The sequence below is a fragment of the Anopheles stephensi genome, chromosome 3 (assembly GCF_013141755.1).
Source record: "Anopheles stephensi strain Indian chromosome 3, UCI_ANSTEP_V1.0, whole genome shotgun sequence".
Lineage (NCBI taxonomy): Eukaryota > Metazoa > Arthropoda > Insecta > Diptera > Culicidae > Anopheles > Anopheles stephensi.
The window spans coordinates 71,020,884-71,042,777 of NC_050203.1; the positions used below are offsets into that span (position 1 = coordinate 71,020,884).

The window sequence follows — 21,894 nt, forward strand, 5'->3', positions numbered from 1 at the left end:
AAATCTCTTCCCATCCTCTCCCAAGCATTTGTCATTATGGCCTAAGGGGTAAATGTACTTATTCGTGGATATATAACAATTTGATATATAACTTGCTCGGCGTTCTTGGATGGGAACGACGTATTTTTTTGGTGGATTCTTGTTACCGGTAATGGAAATTCAATGCCTTCTCGAGTCTTCTACCAGATCGGCTCCGCTATCGTCTCGACCATCGGGCCGTACCAAGTTATTTGAATTCATGTTAATTTTAGTCATTTTTAACAAATTATTTACATTTTTGGTATTTTCCTAATTGCCTAATCTATTTATTTTGTTTCTTTTCTTTTGACTATTTTTTCCTAAATTTGTTATAGGATTTGAATAGTTTTTTCAATGTCTTCATCTAATGAATTAAGGATGATCGAGGAAACATTAATTGCATACACTCAGGCGTTGAGTAATTTTAATGATTTAATAATGGGTTTTATGTTTTTCCTTGATTTTTCATGCTTTTCTTTCATCTTATTAAAGAATTATTCATCTTATGTATTTTAAAAATATAATTTTATTTATTGTGCCTCTTATTTGATTCTAATTCATATAATGCTTCTAGTTTATTTCACAGCCCTCTCTATTTTCTTCTCTGTTATTATAAAATTTCATTTCGAATTCATTTCAAGCTAAATTCCTCTGCAATGTTCAACATTGTTCGCCGATGTGTAACACGCGCATGATAAAGAAAAAAACATCATTCCATTCTGCAAAAGCACCTCTCGCCTTGCAGTTATTTTCAATTGTCCATTCATGCCATTCTCCGTTTAAATTACATTCTACTCATCGTTTCGAAGTTGGAAAATTAATAAATTTCCCCCCCCCCCCTCCTCGCACACAGACACACACAAAACACCCACCCAAGACCACGTGAAACCGTCTTGCCTTTACTCAACTCTATCAAAAATAAATTCTTCAATTCAACGCCACCATAAAGCATGCCGTTTAACATCTGTTTCCTATTCCCGAGCTCTCCACCGTATTCCTATTTTAGCAAGCGAAAGAGGCAAAGAGCACACACACAGACAAAAAAAGCCATCTTCATCCCTTAAAAATGCTTTCTTCTCAGCCGAGTTGGGCGAAAAGAAATCCTTCCATCCGGGACTACAGATTAAACTCCGTAAGCTGGCAGTGTGTTACCACCATTCATACGGGCCCATCTAGTGCGGACACGGAAATACAAATGGAACTGAAAGCTACAACGCCTTTTCCCAATAGGAAACGGGCGAAGGAATGGCGAGGAAAAAAGCCCACCAAACAGAACAGACCCCTGTACGAAACAGCTCTACCCAGTCCGGTCCGGTTCCAACGAGTTTGAGAAAATAAGGGTGACGAGAGAGAGAGAGAAAAAAAAAGCACACCGAGGCACATGTATAATGGGAAAAATGAAAGCTTGCTTCTTGCTTGCCCACACTCACCAACCGCTTTTTTCGCTCCCCATTTTCCCACGTTTTGAGGGTGGCTGGGTTTGAAAATGGGTTTTATTTTGTGCAAGGATTGTTATTTTCTTTTTGCTCTCTCTCTCTCCGTTTTCTTACGAATTGTTCACCCTCGCATCTTCCCCCAAAAGTACGACCTCGGCGGTGGAGAAGAAGAAAAGTTAAATTGCTTTTCTTTTGCGTTCTTGTGTCCTCGGAAAGCGCTAAGGGCCCGGTCCGACGCAAAAAGCGGGCTGCTGCTAAGTTCATTGCGAAACGTGCACCGAACTTTGCACACCGAATGAGCATCGAGTGGCAGAAGAGAGGAAAACGCGGGTGGGGAAGGGGAAACAAAGGCAAACGACGCTGGGAAATAAACGATCTAAGAAATGTTGAAACGAAACAGTAAAACGACCCACCCGTGCCATATTTCTCACAATTCTAAGCATCTCGCATTTTACTCCCGTTCGCCAGAGAATACTCAACATGTGTGTGTGTGTATTTGGGGGCATTTTCCCAAACCGAAAATGTTGCTACCCGCACGTGGTAGCGCTTTGGTACTCTTGCAGTCGTATTTTTGAGCCACTTTAAGAGGAACCATATTTTCTACTCTTTCGCCAAGCCTGTATAACGAAACGCGAACGTGAATAGTGTTTTCCTCCCATACGTTTGCAGGAAAACAATAGAGGGTGTAAGAAAACGGTCCAAACAAAAAAAGGACATCAAATTAATCTACACCTCAAGAGATAAGGAAATGTTTTCAGACGCGCAGGATGATTGAATTTATTTCTCATCGCAAACACTATAGTTCCGTTGATGGCACGGCGTTATTCAATTTCGTTATTATTTTTTTGTACTACTTTTCTATGTTTAAAACACCTTATAGGCCAACAATGTTCTGTCTTATTCGACACCTGCAGAATAGAACGAAATAAGCGCCTAAAGGTAGGCAATACATGCAACCATAATAGATGAGAATGTACTTTATATTTCGAGCAGCACATCGTTTCAAGCATGAAGAGAGCTGTTTTATGATCTAGAAACAGCAAAAATACCTAAATAAATCAATATCTTAGCTGTATTGCCAATGAAACACTCAAAAACTGTGTCAAATGAACTGCATATCCCCAAGGGACTGGATAAAACCGTAAGCTTTGGCTGTTAAATGAAACTGGCTGTTCAAAACATTTGTTGGCTTCATTTGCGGTGGTGTGCATCCAACTGAATTCGGATTCATAGGATTGAGGATCAATGCGACGAAGAGAAAGTAAGTGTCTTCATGAGTGTGGGAAGCAGAGTTTCAGTTGATGGTGACGATCTCGAATTGGTAGAGGAGTATTTGACTACCTTGGTACGACCGTAACTTCGGATAGTAACGTAAGCAGCTTAATCCAGAAGCTCATTAATCAGTGCAGTTGTGCAAACTCCTGCGGTGCGTAGTAGTCGTCTATAGACACGAGTTCTAAGCTATGCTGAGAAAAGACGACGTCATTTTTGAACGCCACGTGCAGAAGACTTCTAAGGACAAGTGAGCTAGCTTAACAACCTGGTGGTGCAAGTATCCTGACGGTACTTCAAGCCGAAAGGATACGATTTTTGGGCCACGTATCCGCAGAGCGATGAGGATACGAGCACAGGGACCTCATTGGCTGGGTCAAGTCGAGTCGAAACTGTCGGAGATCGGATAGAATCGTGGATGGAGAACAGAATCTATCGGTGTCAGCTATCAGTGACGGAATATTTTACTTTTATCTTACCACAAATATCACAAATTTGTAATAAAGTTTTGTTTGAGCTTCCTATGTTAGATCTTTTATGGGGCTTTACCTTCAATTGTCCTTCGGCCTATGGCGTTAATCCTTCCTCTAATATTCTTCAAAGACAAGCCAGTATGTTAAGTCTATCCTTTTCGTCGTCCTTCTCGATCCTTCATGAGCCTTTGTTTGCTTCAAACGCTTCAAACGCTTACGAAGCGTTCCGCCCAAACAAACTTATATTTTGGGCTATTTATTGACTTTTCATAAGCAGGAACTTGCATAGCTTTGTCATGGACTGTTAATTAAATTGCCTGCTGTTTTATCTCTATTTATTTAGTAATTTTTTTCAACGACGTGACATAGATTGTTCTCTATTTTTCATTCCACAAAAAAAGAATGCTCATCGATTTGCACTAAGGATCTTGACTGCCTCTTTAAAACTGCGCACTGAACGTGTAGCCGGTAAGCTCACCAATCCTGCTTCTGTCTGCATCCAGCCACAGCAAAGCCTCCATTCATCAACCGGTGCTAAACACAATGGCAGCACTCCATAAATGCAATCCAATAGAGCTGAGCGATATTTGGGCACGCAATGTGTTCCGGTTAAAATGTTTGCTTGAAGCCGGTTGCACCAAAGCTTAGCTTTCGAGAGGAAAATTTATCTCCCTCCCACGGGGGGAATTGCAAACGGTACTCTTAGGTTAGATGCTGTTATTTACTTCTCTTAAGACGAATGGTTTGATCGTTTTCTTCAACGATAAAAGCAATTAATTATACTGAATGCCTTCTGCACTTTAGCATAAATACTATTCAGCTGCACATTCATTTATTTTAAGGTAAGTAAGGAATTTAAAGTTTTTGTAATTCTCCACCTGTACAAACCTGTGATCAATGAGAAATTGAGAGACATTTTCGTATCTATCGAATTATTTACTGCCCCAAAAAAACCAAATCCTGATTAAAATAAAATGCCTTGTAACGAATAAATCAACACCCCGAAGCATGATGCATAGCGCATCCGAAAAAATGTGCATCCGGTTCGGTTCGTCGGCTCTCTCTCTCTCTCTCTCTCTCTCTCTCTCTCTCTCTCTCTTTCTCTCCCTCTCTGCAGGCGCACTTGCAGCACCCACGTGCACCATTGAATTAATGCGCTGCAAGCATTTATCATTCAAACCGGACAGCGAGAAAATTCGAAGCACACCGAACGGCCACCGGCGTACCAGTTGTTCGGTTCAGGATAAAAAAGCCGTGTAGCCGTACGCGTGAGCAGTTTACAAAATCCCGCACTGCCGAAAGGAATTACACGCACGCAAAGGAATAAATTTTGCGCTCCGATGACATGTTTCAACATAGGCATGGGGCCCCCATGTTCGGCTGTGGGGTTTTCCATTAACCTATCGAATGTGAACGCCAACAAAGGAAGGCAAGGAACGGTAGGACCGAGTGCGAGTGTGTGTGTGTGTGTGAGCCAAACGGTACACAAAATAAAATATGCTCCACTAACAAACGCACAAATCCGCTTGTTATTGTGCTGGACTATGATTTAAATTGTGATGGGGCGGATGTGTACTGGAGATCCCTTCTCCACTTTTTTTACTTTCTTGTGGCCGAAAAGTTAAAGAAGGTACGGTTGTGTACAGAAAAGATGGACCAAAATCTAATTTCGAGCTCTGCGATGGGGCTGCACCGACCGGAAGATGGTTCGGTCGATCCCCAACAACAGCAAACAGGTCCCTCTCCCCCCCCCCCTCCTCCAATCCCCCTGACTCAAAGCTGACGCCACATACTTTCATTGTGCGAAAGGACCACAAATGAAAGGTTTTTCGGGTGCTGTTTGTTGTCGCTTCCGGTCCGGTTGAGATGCTGGTTGAGCTATTTTTGCTGACCGTGCCGTACGAACAACCCGAAAAGGGTTGAGGTAGGAGTGAACGGGGGGTTTAGCGGGTGGTGTACTGACGCCATTACGCTGTGCACGCGCATGAATAAAATCACAAATTCAACCCGAATGCAAATTTTGAAATAAATTTACCAAAACTGGTATACCCTCCTGAAGCTAGTCCCTTGTGAGGGGGAATGCCCTGTGGTAGGAGTGGAAAAGCAAAAAAAAAATACAAGAAACATGTCCAAAATCAACCCACTGTGCTGATTTGTTTATCCTTTTAAACCACACTGAGCCAGAGACTGATCATGACCCTTTCATTTGATTTTTTTTCCGCTGCTAGTTTAGCCATACATTTATAGGTCTCAAAGATTGTATGCTAAATAGAACAGTAAACTGCCCAAAGTGGTATGAATTGCTTTAGATTCCTTGTCAGTCTATGGACCAAAGCATAAGCTTAAAATAGGGAAACATTTGCGTTTTTTATAATAAATTGTAAATTTTATTCGTTTGCAATGAAGTTAATCACGCCCAAAAGTATGCAATCCCTAATTAATGATCAATTTAGTCCAATCCAGAATAGAAAGCACACAGTAGAAATAACACAGGGAAATAGAAAATAGCAGATAAAGCAATATCAACTTCACTCTGCAGATTTGGTACAGTATCCCATTCGGATCGATCCTCAAGTGCGTAATATGAAAAGAATAATTAATCCATGAGTAGTGCATTTATAATCAAATTAATTTTAAGTTGATTTAAATGGATATGGGAATTACAACGCCTTAAAGTATGCAATACAAACTTTTAAAATTTTTCGGAAAGATAGGAGGAACTTCTGATTCACAGAATAGGATCGGCACGAAATCCTTACCAGAACCGATCCTCAATACGAAGAACTGACTTTTTACTACTGATAGATAAAGTTACGAGACCCAGACCCGGAAGCCCTATAAAATAAAACCTTAAGGATGCTATACTAAGAGAGATTGCATACTTCTAGGCGCATGCATGCAAATCTCAATGCAGTATGCAGTTCATCTATTTAACATCAGCAAATAAACGCGCCCCTTTTTATGCAATATGTTTGTTTTTCTCTTAAACCTTGTAATAAACCTGACTTGAAGCCTTTTCCGAGCAAGTGGCAAATAAAACAGTTTTATATGTTAATTTTTTTTTGTAAGAATTGAATCCTTCTTAAAAATCGACTCTACCTCGCTTTAAAGATGTTTCAACCAGAAACACTTTAACAACTACCTGAAGCCATCTCCATCTCCGCATGCAACAACCGACGGTCATTCATTGCGGAAGACCAACCCATCCATGATGCACTATCACCATCAATCCATGTACTAACCGATGCTCAACACAACCGATGCAAAACGACTGTACAAACCCAGCCACGCTACGAAACAGAACCAGTCAACCGTTACCGTAGTTGTTACCATCGGTTGCCATCGGGATACTTCCTGCGCTTGGTGTCGTAGTGTCTTGCTGCTGCTTCTTTCTCCTCGTACCGTACCATTCGATACGGATTCCCATGTTCCGGGATGCACCGCGACATCGGTTTTTGCTGATTGTTGACAGATAGGCCGACAGCAGAATGGTGCTGTTGGTGAAGGAGAAACGCACCGGGGACGTTTGCAGTTTGTGACCGTCATTCAAACGGCATCAGGAAGAAATTTATGATCCCGAGAAATGTAGTCGCGAATCGGACAGAAAGACGAGCAAACAGTTCTGCTGTGAGCAAGAAAAACAGAACTAACGGAAGCTGGATGGCACACCCATCCAGGGACACACTGGATTCGACTCCATCCTGAGCTATCCGTTCCATGTTCGCCTTCCCCAAACTTTTGCATCAACCTACGGCCCGTTCTCGGTTGTTGGAATTTTTCCCTACCGGCCCGTGCAAGAAAGGAAAGAAAAGGAACGAAAAGGAAAAACTATTTCGGAATCTGATTGTATGTAAATTTTTGCTTTCACAGAAACGTCTGACGAAAGTTCCCCGTACGGCTGGACTGGACCGGGTGTGTAGTACGCTTCTCATCCGCACAGCCCCATCCTGGAACTTCGGTGTGGTCATCCGAAACCTCATCAAATGCACTTGGCAATCGCGTTCGGATCCGTTCGAGGCTTTTGGGTGGAAATCCTTTTGCGCCTCTTGAGCGGTAGACGAACTTTATGCTATGCCATTGCACCGTGGAAGAAGGTGAGTGATTTTGTGTCTGATTGCAGAAGCTCAAGTTTGATATTTCCATACGGATGAGCCAGTGACTGATTGTGCAAGCTGTCACACCGCCCTGCCGGGCGTGTGGGTGGTAGTGAAGCAAGCACGAAGACAACACCACAAAAAAACAGCTCCAACCTTTCACACACAAACCGATACTCTTGCGATGGAAAAAGTTATGCAGTTGTCCATAGTGTCATGATGTGTTGAAAATTGAGTTTTCGCCGGATACTTTCCACTATCGCAGCTTATAGCCACTCCTTGCGACAGTGGAAGCTTATTGCTTATTGATTGAAGAGTCAATCTTTCATAACAATTCAATTGGAAGGATACTGGATGTAGCATAAATTAGGGATAAAATGTCGATTGGGTCCTTTCTTGTGTTGGCGATTGAACGAGAACAGTGTATCCTATTCGATTGCCAATAGTATTGTTTTACGCGTAAGAGGATAAACAGTAAAGAGAGCTTAAATGCGCGGAAATGTCATAAGGCGAATTAAGCTGATTCGTTTACGATTTACCCCTCTAACAAATGTTGGTTAGTTGGAAAAAAAACTTTTCATCGCTTTAAATATCTCATCTTTCAGATTTTTTTCAATTGCCTACATTTAGGCGTCGCGGAGGTTTTGATCGCTTTTTATGCTTTATATAGGACATAAAGTTTTATTTGCCTGGTTTTAAAACGATGAGAATTAGTTTTCCTAGTTCACAACGGCTGAGGATATGCAATCTTTCTGTTTATGATGATTTATTATATGCTTCATTGTATCAAACGAGATGTTTACGTGGTTAGGTTCAGTCATTAGTAATAAAACAAATGGATTGCATACCTTCAGGCGCTCATGCTTCTCTTCCGACTGAGTGTCTTTGCAGCTGTCTTCTTTTTTAATTAAAAAATAATTTAATACGAAATAAAACTTTAAATAGAACAAGCGTTAAGATTAAAGATACTTTAGCAGTTGGTAGTTGGTATCTAGTGTTGCATATTATTTGTGCCTAAAGTGCCTGTATTACCCACAACAGTAGCGATTACGTGAGCACTTTGTCCGTTTTTCCATGCCTTCCAAATCGACTCCAGCTTTGGCCCGAAACCAGAATGACGCTGTGCAATTAGATTCTAGCACCAGGCACAATCCCCACTGTCACCCCGAACATCTATCGCGAAATCTGGTGCTTGAAATTACGATTACTTCCTTCCGTTCGCGTTCCTCGCATCGAAACGACGCACTCTTAGCGCCACGCTTTGTCGGTTTGCTTAATTCGATAATCAAACTTCCATTCATTTACGTCGAATGACGGGGCCCGAATGTACCGCCGTCGCCCATGAAAGCTTGAGGATGGCGGGGTGCGGCACGGCGCGTTCGGAAGCGTCCCGGAACAAAGCACGCGCAACACGTCGCCTAATCGCATAAGCCTTTCGCTCAACCTGCCTACCAACCGGAGCGAACGCCCCCCTCCCCCCGGAACGCAGTCGATAATCCTTTCGGGCAAGAAATCAGAAACCTACGAATCCACCACACAAACGGCTAGGATTCCCCGGCCGACCCTGCTGGATGTGCATAATTTGGCAGCAAATGAGATGTAACGGGTAGCAGGCTACCAGCTACCGGCGCTGGCGGTGGCTGCTTTATGGTAATGGGTGCATAATTGGGCCCAGCCGTTCGTCCGACCGTGCACGCTAACATTGGTATTTGATGGATGGAAATGAAACATTTCCAATTTCGGTCGCCCGGCATCGGAAAAGAGTGCTTTCATCGTCTGTGGCTAAATGGTGGATTGGAGAAGTCGTCACCACCAGCAACAGCAGCACATGTAGACCAGTACTTCGTTCGTGTTAAATGGTGTTTTAACTTTAAAATATACACCGCTGTTGGGATTGATGCTGGGAAAGCAAATGAAATAGCATGGCAAAAGTATTTTCTACAGGAACTGGATGCAGAAAGCGGTATTTTGAATTGAAATTTAAAAGTATAAAACAAGAATTTCTTAGTGAAATATTATTACTAAAGATTTTTTTACGTTTAAAAGTTACATATATTCGATAAATATTTGATTTATCTTTCCTCATCGTTAATCATGTTAATACGTCAATAATTTTCTTAAAAAGGTCTCTAGTTTTATGAAAGCGTCAATAACTCGGTCGCATAGAAATTGATTAACCAATACTAGCGCCATCTATTGAGCAGTAGCACTAACTAGCGAGGCACAGTGGGAATCATTTGTAAATATCGCATGAAATTTAAAATTACCGTTAAATTTTTCTTTAAATGTAAAAATATTAAATACCTTAACTTTTTACCTATTTTTTAACTTTATTGGTTAAGAAAATCAGACTTCTTCGATATGTTTTATTAATTTAGCTTCAAAGATTATATAGAAAGTACAGGAACCTCTTCACTTGGTAAGTAACGATGAATAGAAAACTGATGTAATGCTCAGTTTAATGCCAGAAACTAAGTGTACGATTATTTCTCTTTTGTGCATTGTGACGCTAAACAGATTTTAGCAAGATGGAAACAAAAGAGCCAGCATCAACAAACGATTCAAAGCTTTGTGCAATGGTGGCAAGGCATAAACAAATAAGTAGAAGAAGGGCAAATTTGTTTGTGTTTCGCTACTCATAATTTATAAATATGCTGGTAATGACGAACGTTATGAAATGATTCATCAGTTATGAATTGTAGAAGTGTTGGGATTCACCTCCGTGACTCTTTTGTCTCACTCCGATACATCCAGCACATGACTCAGTATGTCCTCGATCAGTTCGTTCGCCATTCGTGAAATTTCTTCCTCCTCCTCCTCCTGCCCCCCTTCTCCCGCGCCCAATCCCTCGTAATCAAGCGCCGAAAAATCACTTTCTGCCATCTCTTCCTCATCTTCCGGCAGTTCCTCCACTTCATTCTCGGAGTACGCCGTATCAACGGCCGGTGGCTGCAAAACGGCCCTTTCAATAATACCGTCCAGCAACCCATTTACTACCCGGTTTTCTTCTGGCAAACGGTCCTGACCACCGTCCACCGTCGTGCCTTTCTTTTCATCGTCACCCTGCTGCAGCTTCTCGTCCGCACCCTCATCGTCCTTCCGGTTGTAGATCCACTCGTGCACATTGGCCAACACGTTCCGCTGTTTGAATTTAATGTTTTCCCTTGCCGCACGGCGGAACAGATCGGGCAGAAGCATCTCGTCAGCGAGCGATCCTACGATACTTCCGAGTGCTTCACGATTTCCTACCGTCCCATTATCCTCGCCTGTCATCATGAGCGAGCTACCATCGCTACGACGGTCCGCTTCCTCGTCAAACTTGCGCGCCATGTCGTGTATCTTTTCGCGCATCTCGTCCACATTGTCCGCCTGTTCCAGCAAAGCGTTTTCTAGATATATTGCCATCTCATCGCTGCTGAGCTGTTGCTTCCGATCTCCAGTCGGATACTCGTTTTCGGACGACTCGCGCAAATAGCGTTCCCGCTCGGCTAGCAGATAAAACGCTTGGGTATTGCGCTCATTCTGAAGTCGCGTAAGTTCCCGCTCGAGTGTACTCATCAGCGAGCTCATCTGGGCGTGGGTACTACTCTCGATGAATTCGTCCAACAGCTGTTCGTTCTTCAGAATCTGCAGATACCGCTCGCGAACACTGCCACCTGTTCGTTCCATCCCAGCCGGATGAAGTTGCCCATCTACTGGGAAGAATTCCTCCACAACCGGTAGACGATGGGAAGCTATCAGATCGTCCATCAGATCGTGCTCACTGGCGTAATCACGGTAAATCATCTCTTGGGTCGCTCTGCCCTTAATTAGCTTCTGCAGTAGGACCGCCTGCTGATACAAGTTGTCATTTTCTTTCTCCGGTGAGACGGCAATCGGCGAGACGACGAGACTTTCCGTTGGAGATGACACAACGATCAGACATTGGGGGATCGCTCGGTCGGTGTCCTTTCGATTGCGGAATTGCTAAAATGAAATCAATCTTGTTTACCCTTTCGCTTTGTCGAAGGATGTCAAAGTTAATTGCGGAAGCTTCAACAGTACCTTCAACGATTCATACAGTTTGCGCAGGAAATTATCCGACCAGAAACCCTTCTGGAACTCGCGGCAGACTTCCTTCGGTTTCCACAGCTCAGGACGTTGGTCGCGCGGGTTCACAAACTTTTGGGGCACCGTTGTCTTCTTATCCAGCTTGGCCAATCTAACAAAAACATGACAGTATGTTAAAGAGGACACAAATTCCGAATACGCTTCCCACCCATACCTACCCCACTTCAATCAAGTTTGGATCATAATCGTACGACTGTTTCGAGTACTTCTTCCTCGCCCCAGCCAACGCTTCCAGTTCCAACGCCTCCATCGCATCCTGTCCACGATTCTTCCCCCCATACCGTACACTCATCTCATGCCGCTTCTTCTCCAGCTTCCGCAAGTTCCGCTCGAAATTCGCCTCTAGCTTCTGCATCGCCTGATTCCTAACCTGATTAATGCGGCGCTTCGTGTTCTCCATCTTGCCTTCCGTTGCCTGGTGTGTGTCCCGTTCCCGTTTCTCCATTATCTTCGCCACCAGCTGCAACCGCAGCATCTGGTACCGATCGATCTGACGCTCCCGGGCAACCCACTCTTCCCATTCGAATATCTGCAGCACCAGCTTCTGCTGACGCCATTCGTCCAGCGAATCGCAACTGCCGAGCGCATACTCCCAGGTCCGCTTCCGGCGGGCTCGCTCCACAATTTCCACCTCATTAACACCCGGGAAGCGCGTGTGCTGTAGCATTTCCGCCACGTAAACAATCTCCGCCGCTGGCATTGCGTTTTCCTTCAGCACCGCGGTCGGCATCCAGGGTTGCGTCTGGGCGGACGATTCCCGGAACATCGTTTGGGAGGCGACCTCCCGGAAACGGGGCTGCTGCGAACCGTCCGGCCCATCCTCGTACTCATCGTCGCACGCACAGTACTCGTCCTTTCCTTCGGTTGGTGAGTAATCCGGTGCGTACCGCACGTTGCATCCCGTTTCGCCCGCATTCGGATGGCAGAAGAACTTGGCCCGTTCGGCACCGAGCACTTTCGACACGTCCGGATTTTGCTGGTAGCCGTACGAACGGATTGGATTTACCTGCAGCTCCGGATAGTAGGGAAGCGGATTGCGATGCATCACATAGTGGTTCCGGGTCAACCGTGGCAACTCGCTAAACATCGACTGATACACGGGAAATATACCGATCGGGGCGGATTTCGCGAGCGCTGCATGGTTCGCCCGGCACACATCTTTCCGGTCGGAAGCCACATACAGTGGGTCGTAGATATGATCGAATGCACGCGACGGTCCCACGTTGTGGCTGCGGTACGTCATCTTCGTCTCGCGGAACGCGGTAACAGTGCACTTATCGGGTTTTAAAATTCTACCAAACGAAATTAACAAATTCCACCCGGCAAACGCGGCTGGCACGACCTTTTCCGTTCCTGGTGAATTCCGATGCACACCCGGACGGGACGGTTACGGGTTGTTGTACTGCTTTTTCCTTTCCCGAAAACTTCATTCCAACGCTTCATTTGATCGATAAATAAACAAACACCTTGGCCTTCGCCACTACCATAGCAACCGGAAGGCATGGCTAGACTGGTTGACGGTTGACGGAATGTTTTGAACGGTGCAACACGTGGTTCACTGCAACAGGTGCTATTGTTTGATAACATTTAATTCATACACTAGCAAAACTTGGCCATTTGAAAGATGGGAGGAGAAGCTAGAATACAATGTTAAGTTGCACAATAAATAAAAGGAATTCCGCGACTTCATTAAAACAAATTATGAGAAATTATCTGGTGGAAGAATTTTATTACTAAAACCCGTTATTTAATAACATTCTAAATTTAAAAGTATTTGATCCTCTATAGTTTCAAGAGATCTAGAGGTCGCCTACGAAGAGATTTTTGATAAAGAAACAAATCTTCCTCCAAAACGAGCTTCACTAAACAGTAATATCCGAATAGAAATCTACCTTTACAGGAATGTTGGAAACTAATTGGGCGCGTTTCATGAAGCATTCAGCAACATTACACACAAAACAAATGAATTAAAAATTTAAAAACCCAGCACGAGAAGAACGCTTGCTGCTTCCAGCGCCCGTTATAAAACAATCCCCCACACGCTACTAGCACGGATGCACGTGTTTAATCCGCAATCGATCGCTGACGTCAGGGCAGCAAAGAGCATACCAGTACATAAAATACCAGACAATCGTTCTTCCCTGACGAGAACAAACGCTCAACCAGCAACATCACACTGCGTCGGGTGCTCCAATTCTCTCCTGCACGAGAGATACTGAGCATTGTGCATGCGGCGTGTTACATCAAGTGATTACAATCCCACCAGATGCTTTTGCCAATGCGAAAAAAAATCCCCCCGACCAGTGCGGCTATTCCACAGCAACTGCTTTTTGCTCCACTTTCTGTGCGTTTCAAGGAAGCACTAACATCATCTCCACCCTGCTCAGTTGCGTTCAGATGTTGTGCGTGTGAGCAACTTTTTCCAAGTTTGCAACAACCGAAGTTCTGTGTGAGGACACTGCTACAGGAGACCCTTTCGCTACTAGTACTTGTACTACAATCAATTGTGCGAATGTCAAATCAAACGTGATGGAAATCCCAAAACGGTGTAATCTGCCCGTTACCGCAACCGCAACGCCGCCCAGCCCACGAAAGCGTTTGTTGATAGTCGTTGCATTGAGACCCGGAATAAGAACACATCGGTCGGTCAAACCATGGTAATTGCAATGTGGAAAAAAAAACAACTACCAAACAGAATGTTATCACTGGTCGTGAAGACGCGGCGTTTGGTTGGTGCTCCAGTGCGACAATTTCACTTTCCTGCGGCACAGTCGTAGCGTAGCTGTGTCGCGAATCGGAAGTGCGTTAAATCGATGTGAGCTACTGGTGCGTGGAAGTGCAGTGATAATTGTCTGAAAAGGAATGTGCTGCGCTATTTCGCAAGGGATCAACAATCGCGATCGTACGCGCCCGTGTGAGGTTACTACTGGTGCTGGATGCTTGAAGTGAACTGTGCGTGAGTGAGCGAGAAAAGGCGGGCAATTGTTTAGAGATCGCTCGTAAAGTAATTGCTCGATCAAAACATCGTCGATCGATCATTATCGATGAGTATGACAGATACTACCCGTACTAGCGCACTAACACTCACACCCATCGATGAAATGTCAGCGGATAATACAAACGAACGACGCTTGATCGAGATGACGACTGCGGACGATCGGACCGGAGATAGACCGGACGCCAAAAATCACGAAATCGAAATGAGTTCGCTGGAAGCGTTCGACCAGCACTACGAGGCGGAGGATGGTGCGCGCAGTTTGTCCGAGGTGGACGGTAGACGCAAGACACGCTCCAGCCAGACCCAATCGTACGACATACACAAAGGAATAGCTGCTAGTGCCATGGACATTTCACTCCTGACAGCGAACGCTAACCAGCTGCGTCTGCTGCTGTCGTACAACGAGAAATCGCGCACATTCTACGCTTGTATAGCGCTGATCATTTCCTCGCTGGTGTTACAAATCTGTGTGGCAAGCGGTGTTATCATAGTGAAGGTAGATTAGACACATTTCTATTAGGTTGTGTTAATCCTTCATTTACACCTTCAAACCCGTTCTCTGTTCCAGAGCTATCCACGGTCCAAGCAGAGCCGTCGGATACATCAGCTTAAAGTGTGCACCTCCATCATGGTATCGATCGTCACCGTGATAAACATCCTGGTGGCTTCGCTTGTTATCACCAACCAGTAGTACGCATCGACTCAACTCGAGCAAAAATGGTTAAGCCGTTGTGAACGACTTAACCACACCGTACTAGAACTCTAGAAGCGTTCTAGCCGCTACTGCTTAATGTGATTCATTTCCACGCTAGCTATAAGGTCACTTCCTTTACCCGATAATGAACGCGCTTTTGCACGCACGCGTAACGTTGTACCGATTTGACCACCAATCCGCGGTACGGTACGATGCGGTCGATTCATTCCACATTCGGAACCTCGCCGGTAAACCACGTCCGCAGCGATGACCAGCGCCACAATTTACAGAACGAAGCATAACGATAACGCTTCGACTAGCCATCAGCTCGAAGATGGAAATCCATCCGGGTCATCCCGCGCGGTATCGGAAGAATCCACGTACGATAGTGCCGCGTCCGAGTACTATCTCGCCCTCAGCTACAATGGGTACGATTTCTTCCGGTGCGTCGTAGAGATTGCGCTCAGTGTGTCCTTCCTGGCGGCGAACAGCAATCTGCTCCGGTTGCTGGTAAGCTTTAAGGAGACGGAAACGTTCATAGCGAGCGAAGTGCTGGTAACCGTCTCGATCGTACTGCAGATTTTGGTAGCCATTTCTATCGTAACGATCACGGTACGTAGGGTGGGAAAATGTCCGATGCTCTAACTAACGTTATCTCTTCTTTATCATCTTATATCTTCACAGCAAGTTAATGATCCAACTCGATACGCAAAGATGAAAGCGTTTGCCGTGACGGGTGCGATCATCATATCGCTCGTAAACCTTTTGATTCCCTTCATGATCAATGTGGAACACTCGCGCATCGATTTCGGCGAGCTGTACCGAAGTTATGGCGCGCAGCCAGGACACAAGTAGTTAATTTTTAGCTGGACTAAGATCGTGTTTTTTTTTTAAATAAAACTTAAGACATTATTTTTTAAACATCTTATCTAATATCAGTTGTACGTACGGTTGATGCTACGATGCTACATCCGAACGTTGCTGCAAGTAGCACTTCCATCCGGAAACGTTGTTCGGGTAGGTAACGCATGGTTAAGCAGCAGGGCCTAGAACATCGCTCCGACCGGTGGTATGCATGTAGTCAGTCCAACCTTCGCATTGGTGGTACGTCTTTTGCCACCTGCGCCCTTGGCTTACAGCGCTATAATAGCACTCTGCAGTTATCGTTCGATTTTCAGACCGTTCTCGACCACCGGCTCGTTATCACGGGTGCGTACACCGCGATCAGCTTCATTTCGGCGGACCCGTTAACCAGGCAGCAAAGAAAGGGCAGTGAGTGCTCACCATGACCAGACCCGAACCGTCCAGCCGCAGCCCTACGCGCGGGGAACGCATAACGCGCTACGATAAACCGCACCAGCGTGCCGAACAGGTGGGCAATTGGGGTGTGCGCGTCTTTACCGGCAGTGAGAAACAGTCGAAAGTGTTCTGCAATCCGGTGATCTTCAATCAGGATGCAACCAGAGTGCAACCGTACCAGGAGAACGATTGGGGCAACAACGAAACGACCCCGAACTATGCGGCCGATCGTGTTGCGAACGGGTCGGACCGACATGGTAGAGACGGTGGCGGTTACGATGTGCGACGGTCGGTGTTGGAAAATGCACTGAACATTGCTTTTCTGGCGGCCAACTCGAATCAGCTGCGACTGCTGAGCACATCGAACATCGAGCGGCAGGAATCGTCCACCTATCTGGCCATCTTTGCGCTGCTGATAGTGTCGCTCATACTGCAAATCATGAACTGTGTCGCCATGCTGATGATGTCGGTTAGTAGTTTAGTCAACGAGAGCGCGAGAGAAACATTCCAACGATACTAATCGCATTCCTTTCGTGGCTCTGTTTTCTTGCAGACGTACACCAGTCAGCGTTGGCCACTGCTGCGAACCCTGGCCTGCATTGCTGCCACCGTAATTGCGCTGCTCAATCTGGCCGTCGTAACGATGCTGAATGTTTTGCTTGAAACGCAGTAACTTTTGTACAAACTTTACTATATTCTCACATTTTTTAGACAAAATGTTGTTAACGAACGTATGTTCATTTCGATTGTTATGGTTGGATACTTTAAGAAAGTCTTGTAATTACATTTCCCCATAAACTTGAACTAAATAAATGTTTTAAGAAATTTGCACTACTCTAAATCTGTTTTTCCAACAACTATTAGGACATTCGAAATGTGGGGTTGTTTTAACGGGCATAATATACTAACAGAATGGTAATATCACAGGCTTCTGGATCGCAAGCCATAACCTTTAGTAAAGACACCTGCTCAACTTTAATATAATAAGATCAACCTTGATAGTTCATAAACCAATTAATTGTACTATTTTGATCCGCCATTTATCCTATTAAAGCTTTAAATTAACCACAAATTATAAATAATTATTGCTTACTGCGAGGTCTATATCCGTAGAAGGACTCAGGGACCTTCATCACGGGGATAGTCGTGGAAAATGACCTCGAACAGTTTCAAACCATCCTTTACGGACAATATAGCAGATCAAAGGACGATTCACCTGATCAATTTTTATTACTACAAGACTTCCGCATTTGATCGATGCATACACTTAATTGAGTAAACTAAATCTGCGTTCGGCTGTGCGTGTCCGAACGTTGCTGTTATCTTACCTCCACTTCTACAGCTTATCGTGCAGTTCGTTCCGAAACGGCGCACCATAAGGATCGGAACGGTTCTGCTTTGTGAAGTGAAGAAGTACTGAAGGAGCTTTTTTTATGGAAGTAAAGCCCAGCTCCCTGCTCCGGTTGATCAACGGTATTTCTAATCAGTATCGGTTACTACTTTAAAGAGTATCGCTAAGAATAGTTTGGCTCTATCTCACGACAGGCTACAGTCTCGGTACGATTCCATTCCTGTTCGGTGAAATGAACGATCGTGACAGGGAGCATCGCATTGATCTTCCCGTTGTGTACCGTCACAACGCAGCGTTACCTCAGGGAGTGGCAAATGGACACTACCGGAACAACATCACCCGTGCGAATCCACCATTTGGAAGGAGCAAAAGTGATCTCGATTTAGCGAGTGGTAAATTTGAGCTTCATCCCGATGGAGCTCCGGATTCCTCCACCAGCTCCAGTACGGATGCGTCGTCATCTTTATTCGTTCGTTCCGCCCGAAACGCCACGACGGCTGTTCCACCAACTCCTCCACCACTTCCGCCGAAACCGTTAACCATTACCGGTATTTACCAGACGGACAGTGGCCGTCGGGTGTCTTCCATCACTCCTTCGTACGACATTTCGAAAAGTATCGCCGAAAGTGCGATGGACATTTCGCTCCTGACGGCCAACGCGAATCAGCTGCGACTGCTCATAACCTACAACCAAGGTTCCAAGACGTACGTCGCGTGCATCACGTTCGTTATCATGTCGCTGGTACTGCAAATGATGGTCGCCATTACTATGATCGTAGTTTCGGTAAGTGAAGCGTAATGGCAAAATCTACCTGAACCAAACCTATACTTTGATACTAATGGACAATTGTACAATTAGCTCACCAAACCCCAGCGCGATGATCCGAAGCGACATCGGGTGAAGATCGTAACGTCGATCGGGGTAGCGATCATTACGATGATAAACATCCTTGTAGCATCGCTGGTTGTTGCCGAACAACCTCCCAATGCTATCGTTGCCTCTTCCGGCAGCGTGGTCGGTCTGCTGACCAATGTTAATATCACCGACGCCGCACTTGGCGGAACGTAGAACACAACAGCACGGAAGAACCACCACACGTCCTTGACGCTGCTAATCGATGCTCAGCGCTACGAAGCTGCTGGTTTGTACTAGCGTCAAATGTTTTTTTCCACTCTTTGTTGCCAATAAAGTGAATTTCTGCACTTCAATTTTAGTTTTGTTGGTGATAATCACATATAAAAAGAAGAAAAACCTGCATAAGCATAAAATTCGTTGATTTTCCGAACGGCGCTTTCAAAACAACAACAATCCGAGGCAGAACCCTACAAATGTGCTTTCGACAGAAACGTCAAATGAAACGTCAAATGTGACAAGCACAGCAGATACCGAAAGAAAAAAAACATTGGAACCAACATTTCGTAAACATTCAACACATTTCCTCCTTTTTCACGATATTAAACGCAAAAGGTAAGTAAAATCATCGTAAAACATTCATCACCAGAGCGAAACACACGAGTATTGTGCTTCGAAAATGGCATCGCGTTGGATTTATTATTGTAAATCGGCACAAACACAACCTCCTTAACGCAGCATGATGTAACCTAACGCCGAACTTCATGCGGCAAACGACGCAAGTCAACGTGCTCGAGAGCCTGGCTTACAAATGTGTATATTTTGTTTTGCGTAACTTGGTGCAATGGCTAGAACACTCACTAATTCCGGTCCGATCTGTTTCAGATTGCGTGAACGGACAGTGTTAACAGCACGGAACCGAATGTAAACAGGGGGCTTTCCATTTTCCCGCCTCACACTTGATAGCAATAACGAGTTAGAAAGCATGGGAGCACCGATAGTGCTCGTCCTCTCGACGGACGAGTCCGTCAAGCCGGAAAGTGTTATCGAGCGCATTCGCAAGCTTCCGAACAGTGAGGATCAAATCAAGCTCAGCACAGAGCCATCGGAATGTATCGGGTACGGGTATCAAATACACACCAAGTATTACGATACCAAGGTGATCCTGTATGCACACGGTTCCGCCGAGCTGGCCACAGTTTCGAATGCAATACTGAAACGGACGGAAGGAATATTGATCTACTTCGACGCCAAAGATCGTACGTTCCTCGAACGGCTTCCAGCGTACAGCACCTTTGTCCAGCAGCACGAGATCGAGTTCGGCATTCTGCTCTGCTCGACGCTGCAGGAAAGCAGTGCCGATGGTATTACGTACGGTGAGGCGAAAAGCCAGTGTACCGTGCTGGATGTGATAGAACTCGAACCGAACGCGGAAGATGCGGAGGAAGAGGTGGCCGGTGCTGGGGAAGCAACGGGTGTGGACGAATTGATCCAAGCGATGCATAATTATATCTGGTCCAATGTGAATATACACCGGGGGAATAGGAACACCGGCGCTACGGATGAAGAAAGTCCTGGCCTACTGTCTCCGAATCCGGCCGACGACGGCGACAACGACGCGGATGCAGCTCCAATAACCGAGGAAGAGGAGCGCATAATCGAAGCCGAACTGAACGGGTTTGAACGACTGCTGACGGAAGTGATGAACTTCCAGCCAAACACCAGCAACTGGACGCGGAACGAGCGGCTCATGTACGCGGAAGAGCTGGCCGAAATGTTCGACAATCTGGTCGAGGAAGACGAGACTATCGGGCACACTTAAAAGCAATTTAGCGCATCTCTCGTTACGCGTGCATTCCGCAATAAGGAACAAGGTTTTGTTTTTGGAGACCTTAAGTATTCTGTAAGCTTTTCTGTGACATTTGGTTTTTCCTTATCTTACGTTGCCCTTCATTATTTTCCCACGGGGAACCGATAACCAGGTCTGTGTTACTATCGAAAATAAACCCTTAAGAATCTGTAACAAAACAGAGAAAAACACAATAATATCTCCAACGCTCTATGCCACACTCACTCATACAATCCGATAATCATTTCAATCGCTTCAAATTCTAGCCAATCGCCAAATCTTTCACAGAATGCTGTTCAAACACCTGCCCCGTCTGTTCCCCACGACCGGTATCCGGTTGTATGCAACGGCCGAAAAGAGTGCCCTCGCCACGCTACGCAAAAAGACCGGCTACACCTTTGCCAACTGCAAGAAAGCACTCGAGCTCAACAACAACGATCTGGCAAAGGCGGAACTGTGGCTTAAAGAGCAGGCACAAGCGATGGGCTGGTCAAAGGCCACCAAACTCGAAGGACGCAACACGGCACAGGGATTGATTGGTGTGCTGGTCCGTCGCAATGTGGGCGCCATGGTTGAGGTAAACTGTGAGACGGATTTCGTCGCCAGAAATGCCAGCTTCCAGCGCTTCGTCCAGGTAGCGTCTGCGGCTTGCGTCCACCATCTGGAGAACGTCGAGGCGGACGCAAATCTAACGAAGGTGGGCCTGAACAGCGAGGCGTTGAAGCAGATTGTGCTGCAGGATGGTAAATCGTTGGGCGATCATCTGGCGCTGATGATCGGTACAGTTGGGGAGAATGCATCGCTTAACCGGGCCATTTGCTACAAGGCACCCGACAGTTTACAGCTAGCTGGTGAGTTATTAGATCGTAATTAAAGCTTGGTGATCCTTGGTAATAATTCTTCCAATTTTTAGGCTACGTTCATCCTGCACCGAGCGAGGAGATCCCACACGACGTACCAATGATCGGCAAGTACGGTAGCTTGGTGGCATTTAAATCAGCACATTCCACGGTACAGGAAGGCGACGATGGAACCGAACTGAGCCCGGCCCAGCTCGCTCGTAAGGTGTGCCAACACATCGTCGGCATGAAGCCGGAACTAATCGGTGAACCGGGCAAGGATGAACCGGCCGCCGATAAGGACGATGAAACGTGCCTGATACATCAGGAGTATCTAGTTGATCCGAACTACACCGTGGGCGAGGTGCTCGAAGCGAATCGCTTACAGATAGTCGATTTCCAGCGCTTCGAATGTGGCGAAAAGAGTAAGTCCGAGGAGCAAAACGTGCGGGCCGCTACGAACTAGGGTGGTGCGCGGTGGGACTTGTTACACATCCAGCTAGTCGCTAATAAAATCGAATAAGCGCAATTTCCCTTGTGGCGATGATCGCTGGCTCGCTATTTTCGCGATGACATAATTTTACTTCCTTTGCCGCGGGGTTCGCTGA

General features: G+C 45.6%; 5 protein-coding genes across 9 annotated transcripts; 4 read left to right on the forward strand and 1 right to left on the reverse strand.

The window, feature by feature from the left end:
- Positions 1–9,662: 9,662 nt before the first annotated feature.
- Positions 9,663–12,972, reverse strand: LOC118512584 (cilia- and flagella-associated protein 91-like). The gene is made up of 3 exons (XM_036057214.1): positions 11,562–12,972; positions 11,338–11,494; positions 9,663–11,259 (listed from the first exon to the last, which is right to left on the reverse strand). Exons 1-3 carry the CDS (start codon positions 12,644–12,646, stop codon positions 10,030–10,032), a joined length of 2,472 nt encoding a protein of 823 aa, XP_035913107.1. The 5' UTR covers positions 12,647–12,972; the 3' UTR covers positions 9,663–10,029.
- Positions 12,973–13,761: 789 nt separating this feature from the next.
- Positions 13,762–16,028, forward strand: LOC118512590. Of its 2 annotated transcripts, none has more exons than XM_036057229.1 (3): positions 13,762–14,897; positions 14,970–15,707; positions 15,780–16,028. In XM_036057229.1, exons 2-3 carry the CDS (start codon positions 15,363–15,365, stop codon positions 15,948–15,950), a joined length of 516 nt encoding a protein of 171 aa, XP_035913122.1. In that variant the 5' UTR covers positions 13,762–14,897; positions 14,970–15,362; the 3' UTR covers positions 15,951–16,028. The 2 variants fall into 2 exon arrangements, 1 of the variants encoding a protein (XP_035913122.1); XR_004906322.1 differs by having other exon boundaries at positions 13,765–14,897; positions 15,780–15,862.
- Positions 16,029–16,125: 97 nt separating this feature from the next.
- Positions 16,126–17,304, forward strand: LOC118512588. Of its 2 annotated transcripts, XM_036057228.1 has the most exons (3): positions 16,126–16,199; positions 16,256–16,863; positions 16,948–17,304. In XM_036057228.1, exons 2-3 carry the CDS (start codon positions 16,381–16,383, stop codon positions 17,065–17,067), a joined length of 603 nt encoding a protein of 200 aa, XP_035913121.1. In that variant the 5' UTR covers positions 16,126–16,199; positions 16,256–16,380; the 3' UTR covers positions 17,068–17,304. The 2 variants fall into 2 exon arrangements, with proteins under 2 accessions (XP_035913121.1, XP_035913120.1); XM_036057227.1 differs by having other exon boundaries at positions 16,126–16,863.
- A 5-nt stretch (positions 17,305–17,309) lies between these two features.
- LOC118512587 lies at positions 17,310–18,992 on the forward strand. Its single transcript, XM_036057226.1, has 3 exons — positions 17,310–17,867; positions 17,940–18,529; positions 18,605–18,992. Exons 1-3 carry the CDS (start codon positions 17,828–17,830, stop codon positions 18,812–18,814), a joined length of 840 nt encoding a protein of 279 aa, XP_035913119.1. The 5' UTR covers positions 17,310–17,827; the 3' UTR covers positions 18,815–18,992.
- A 105-nt stretch (positions 18,993–19,097) lies between these two features.
- LOC118512586 (elongation factor Ts, mitochondrial) lies at positions 19,098–21,826 on the forward strand. Of its 3 annotated transcripts, none has more exons than XM_036057223.1 (3): positions 19,101–19,213; positions 20,714–21,298; positions 21,361–21,826. In XM_036057223.1, exons 2-3 carry the CDS (start codon positions 20,737–20,739, stop codon positions 21,750–21,752), a joined length of 954 nt encoding a protein of 317 aa, XP_035913116.1. In that variant the 5' UTR covers positions 19,101–19,213; positions 20,714–20,736; the 3' UTR covers positions 21,753–21,826. The 3 variants fall into 3 exon arrangements, with proteins under 3 accessions (XP_035913118.1, XP_035913116.1, XP_035913117.1); XM_036057224.1 differs by having other exon boundaries at positions 19,106–19,213; positions 20,736–21,298; XM_036057225.1 differs by lacking the exons at positions 20,714–21,298; positions 21,361–21,826 and adding an exon at positions 19,484–20,641 and having other exon boundaries at positions 19,098–19,213.
- The last annotated feature ends 68 nt before the right edge of the window (positions 21,827–21,894 follow it).

Excerpts from the sequence above, each read along its gene's own strand:
- LOC118512584 (XM_036057214.1), bottom strand. The coding sequence starts at position 12,646 with ATGACGTACCGCAGCCACAACGTGGGACCGTCGCGTGCATTCGATCAT. Across the intron at positions 11,495-11,561 it reads CCAAACTTGATTGAAGTGGG|ATTGGCCAAGCTGGATAAGA; the intron begins GTAGGTATGGGT and ends TGTTTTTGTTAG. Across the intron at positions 11,260-11,337 it reads AACTGTATGAATCGTTGAAG|CAATTCCGCAATCGAAAGGA; the intron begins GTACTGTTGAAG and ends ATTTCATTTTAG.
- LOC118512590 (XM_036057229.1), top strand. The coding sequence starts at position 15,363 with ATGACCAGCGCCACAATTTACAGAACGAAGCATAACGATAACGCTTCG. Across the intron at positions 15,708-15,779 it reads TTTCTATCGTAACGATCACG|CAAGTTAATGATCCAACTCG; the intron begins GTACGTAGGGTG and ends ATATCTTCACAG.
- LOC118512588 (XM_036057227.1), top strand. The coding sequence starts at position 16,381 with ATGACCAGACCCGAACCGTCCAGCCGCAGCCCTACGCGCGGGGAACGC. Across the intron at positions 16,864-16,947 it reads TCGCCATGCTGATGATGTCG|ACGTACACCAGTCAGCGTTG; the intron begins GTTAGTAGTTTA and ends GTTTTCTTGCAG.
- LOC118512587 (XM_036057226.1), top strand. The coding sequence starts at position 17,828 with ATGGAAGTAAAGCCCAGCTCCCTGCTCCGGTTGATCAACG. Across the intron at positions 17,868-17,939 it reads CCTGCTCCGGTTGATCAACG|GCTACAGTCTCGGTACGATT; the intron begins GTATTTCTAATC and ends ATCTCACGACAG. Across the intron at positions 18,530-18,604 it reads TTACTATGATCGTAGTTTCG|CTCACCAAACCCCAGCGCGA; the intron begins GTAAGTGAAGCG and ends TTGTACAATTAG.
- LOC118512586 (XM_036057223.1), top strand. The coding sequence starts at position 20,737 with ATGCTGTTCAAACACCTGCCCCGTCTGTTCCCCACGACCGGTATCCGG. Across the intron at positions 21,299-21,360 it reads CGACAGTTTACAGCTAGCTG|GCTACGTTCATCCTGCACCG; the intron begins GTGAGTTATTAG and ends TCCAATTTTTAG.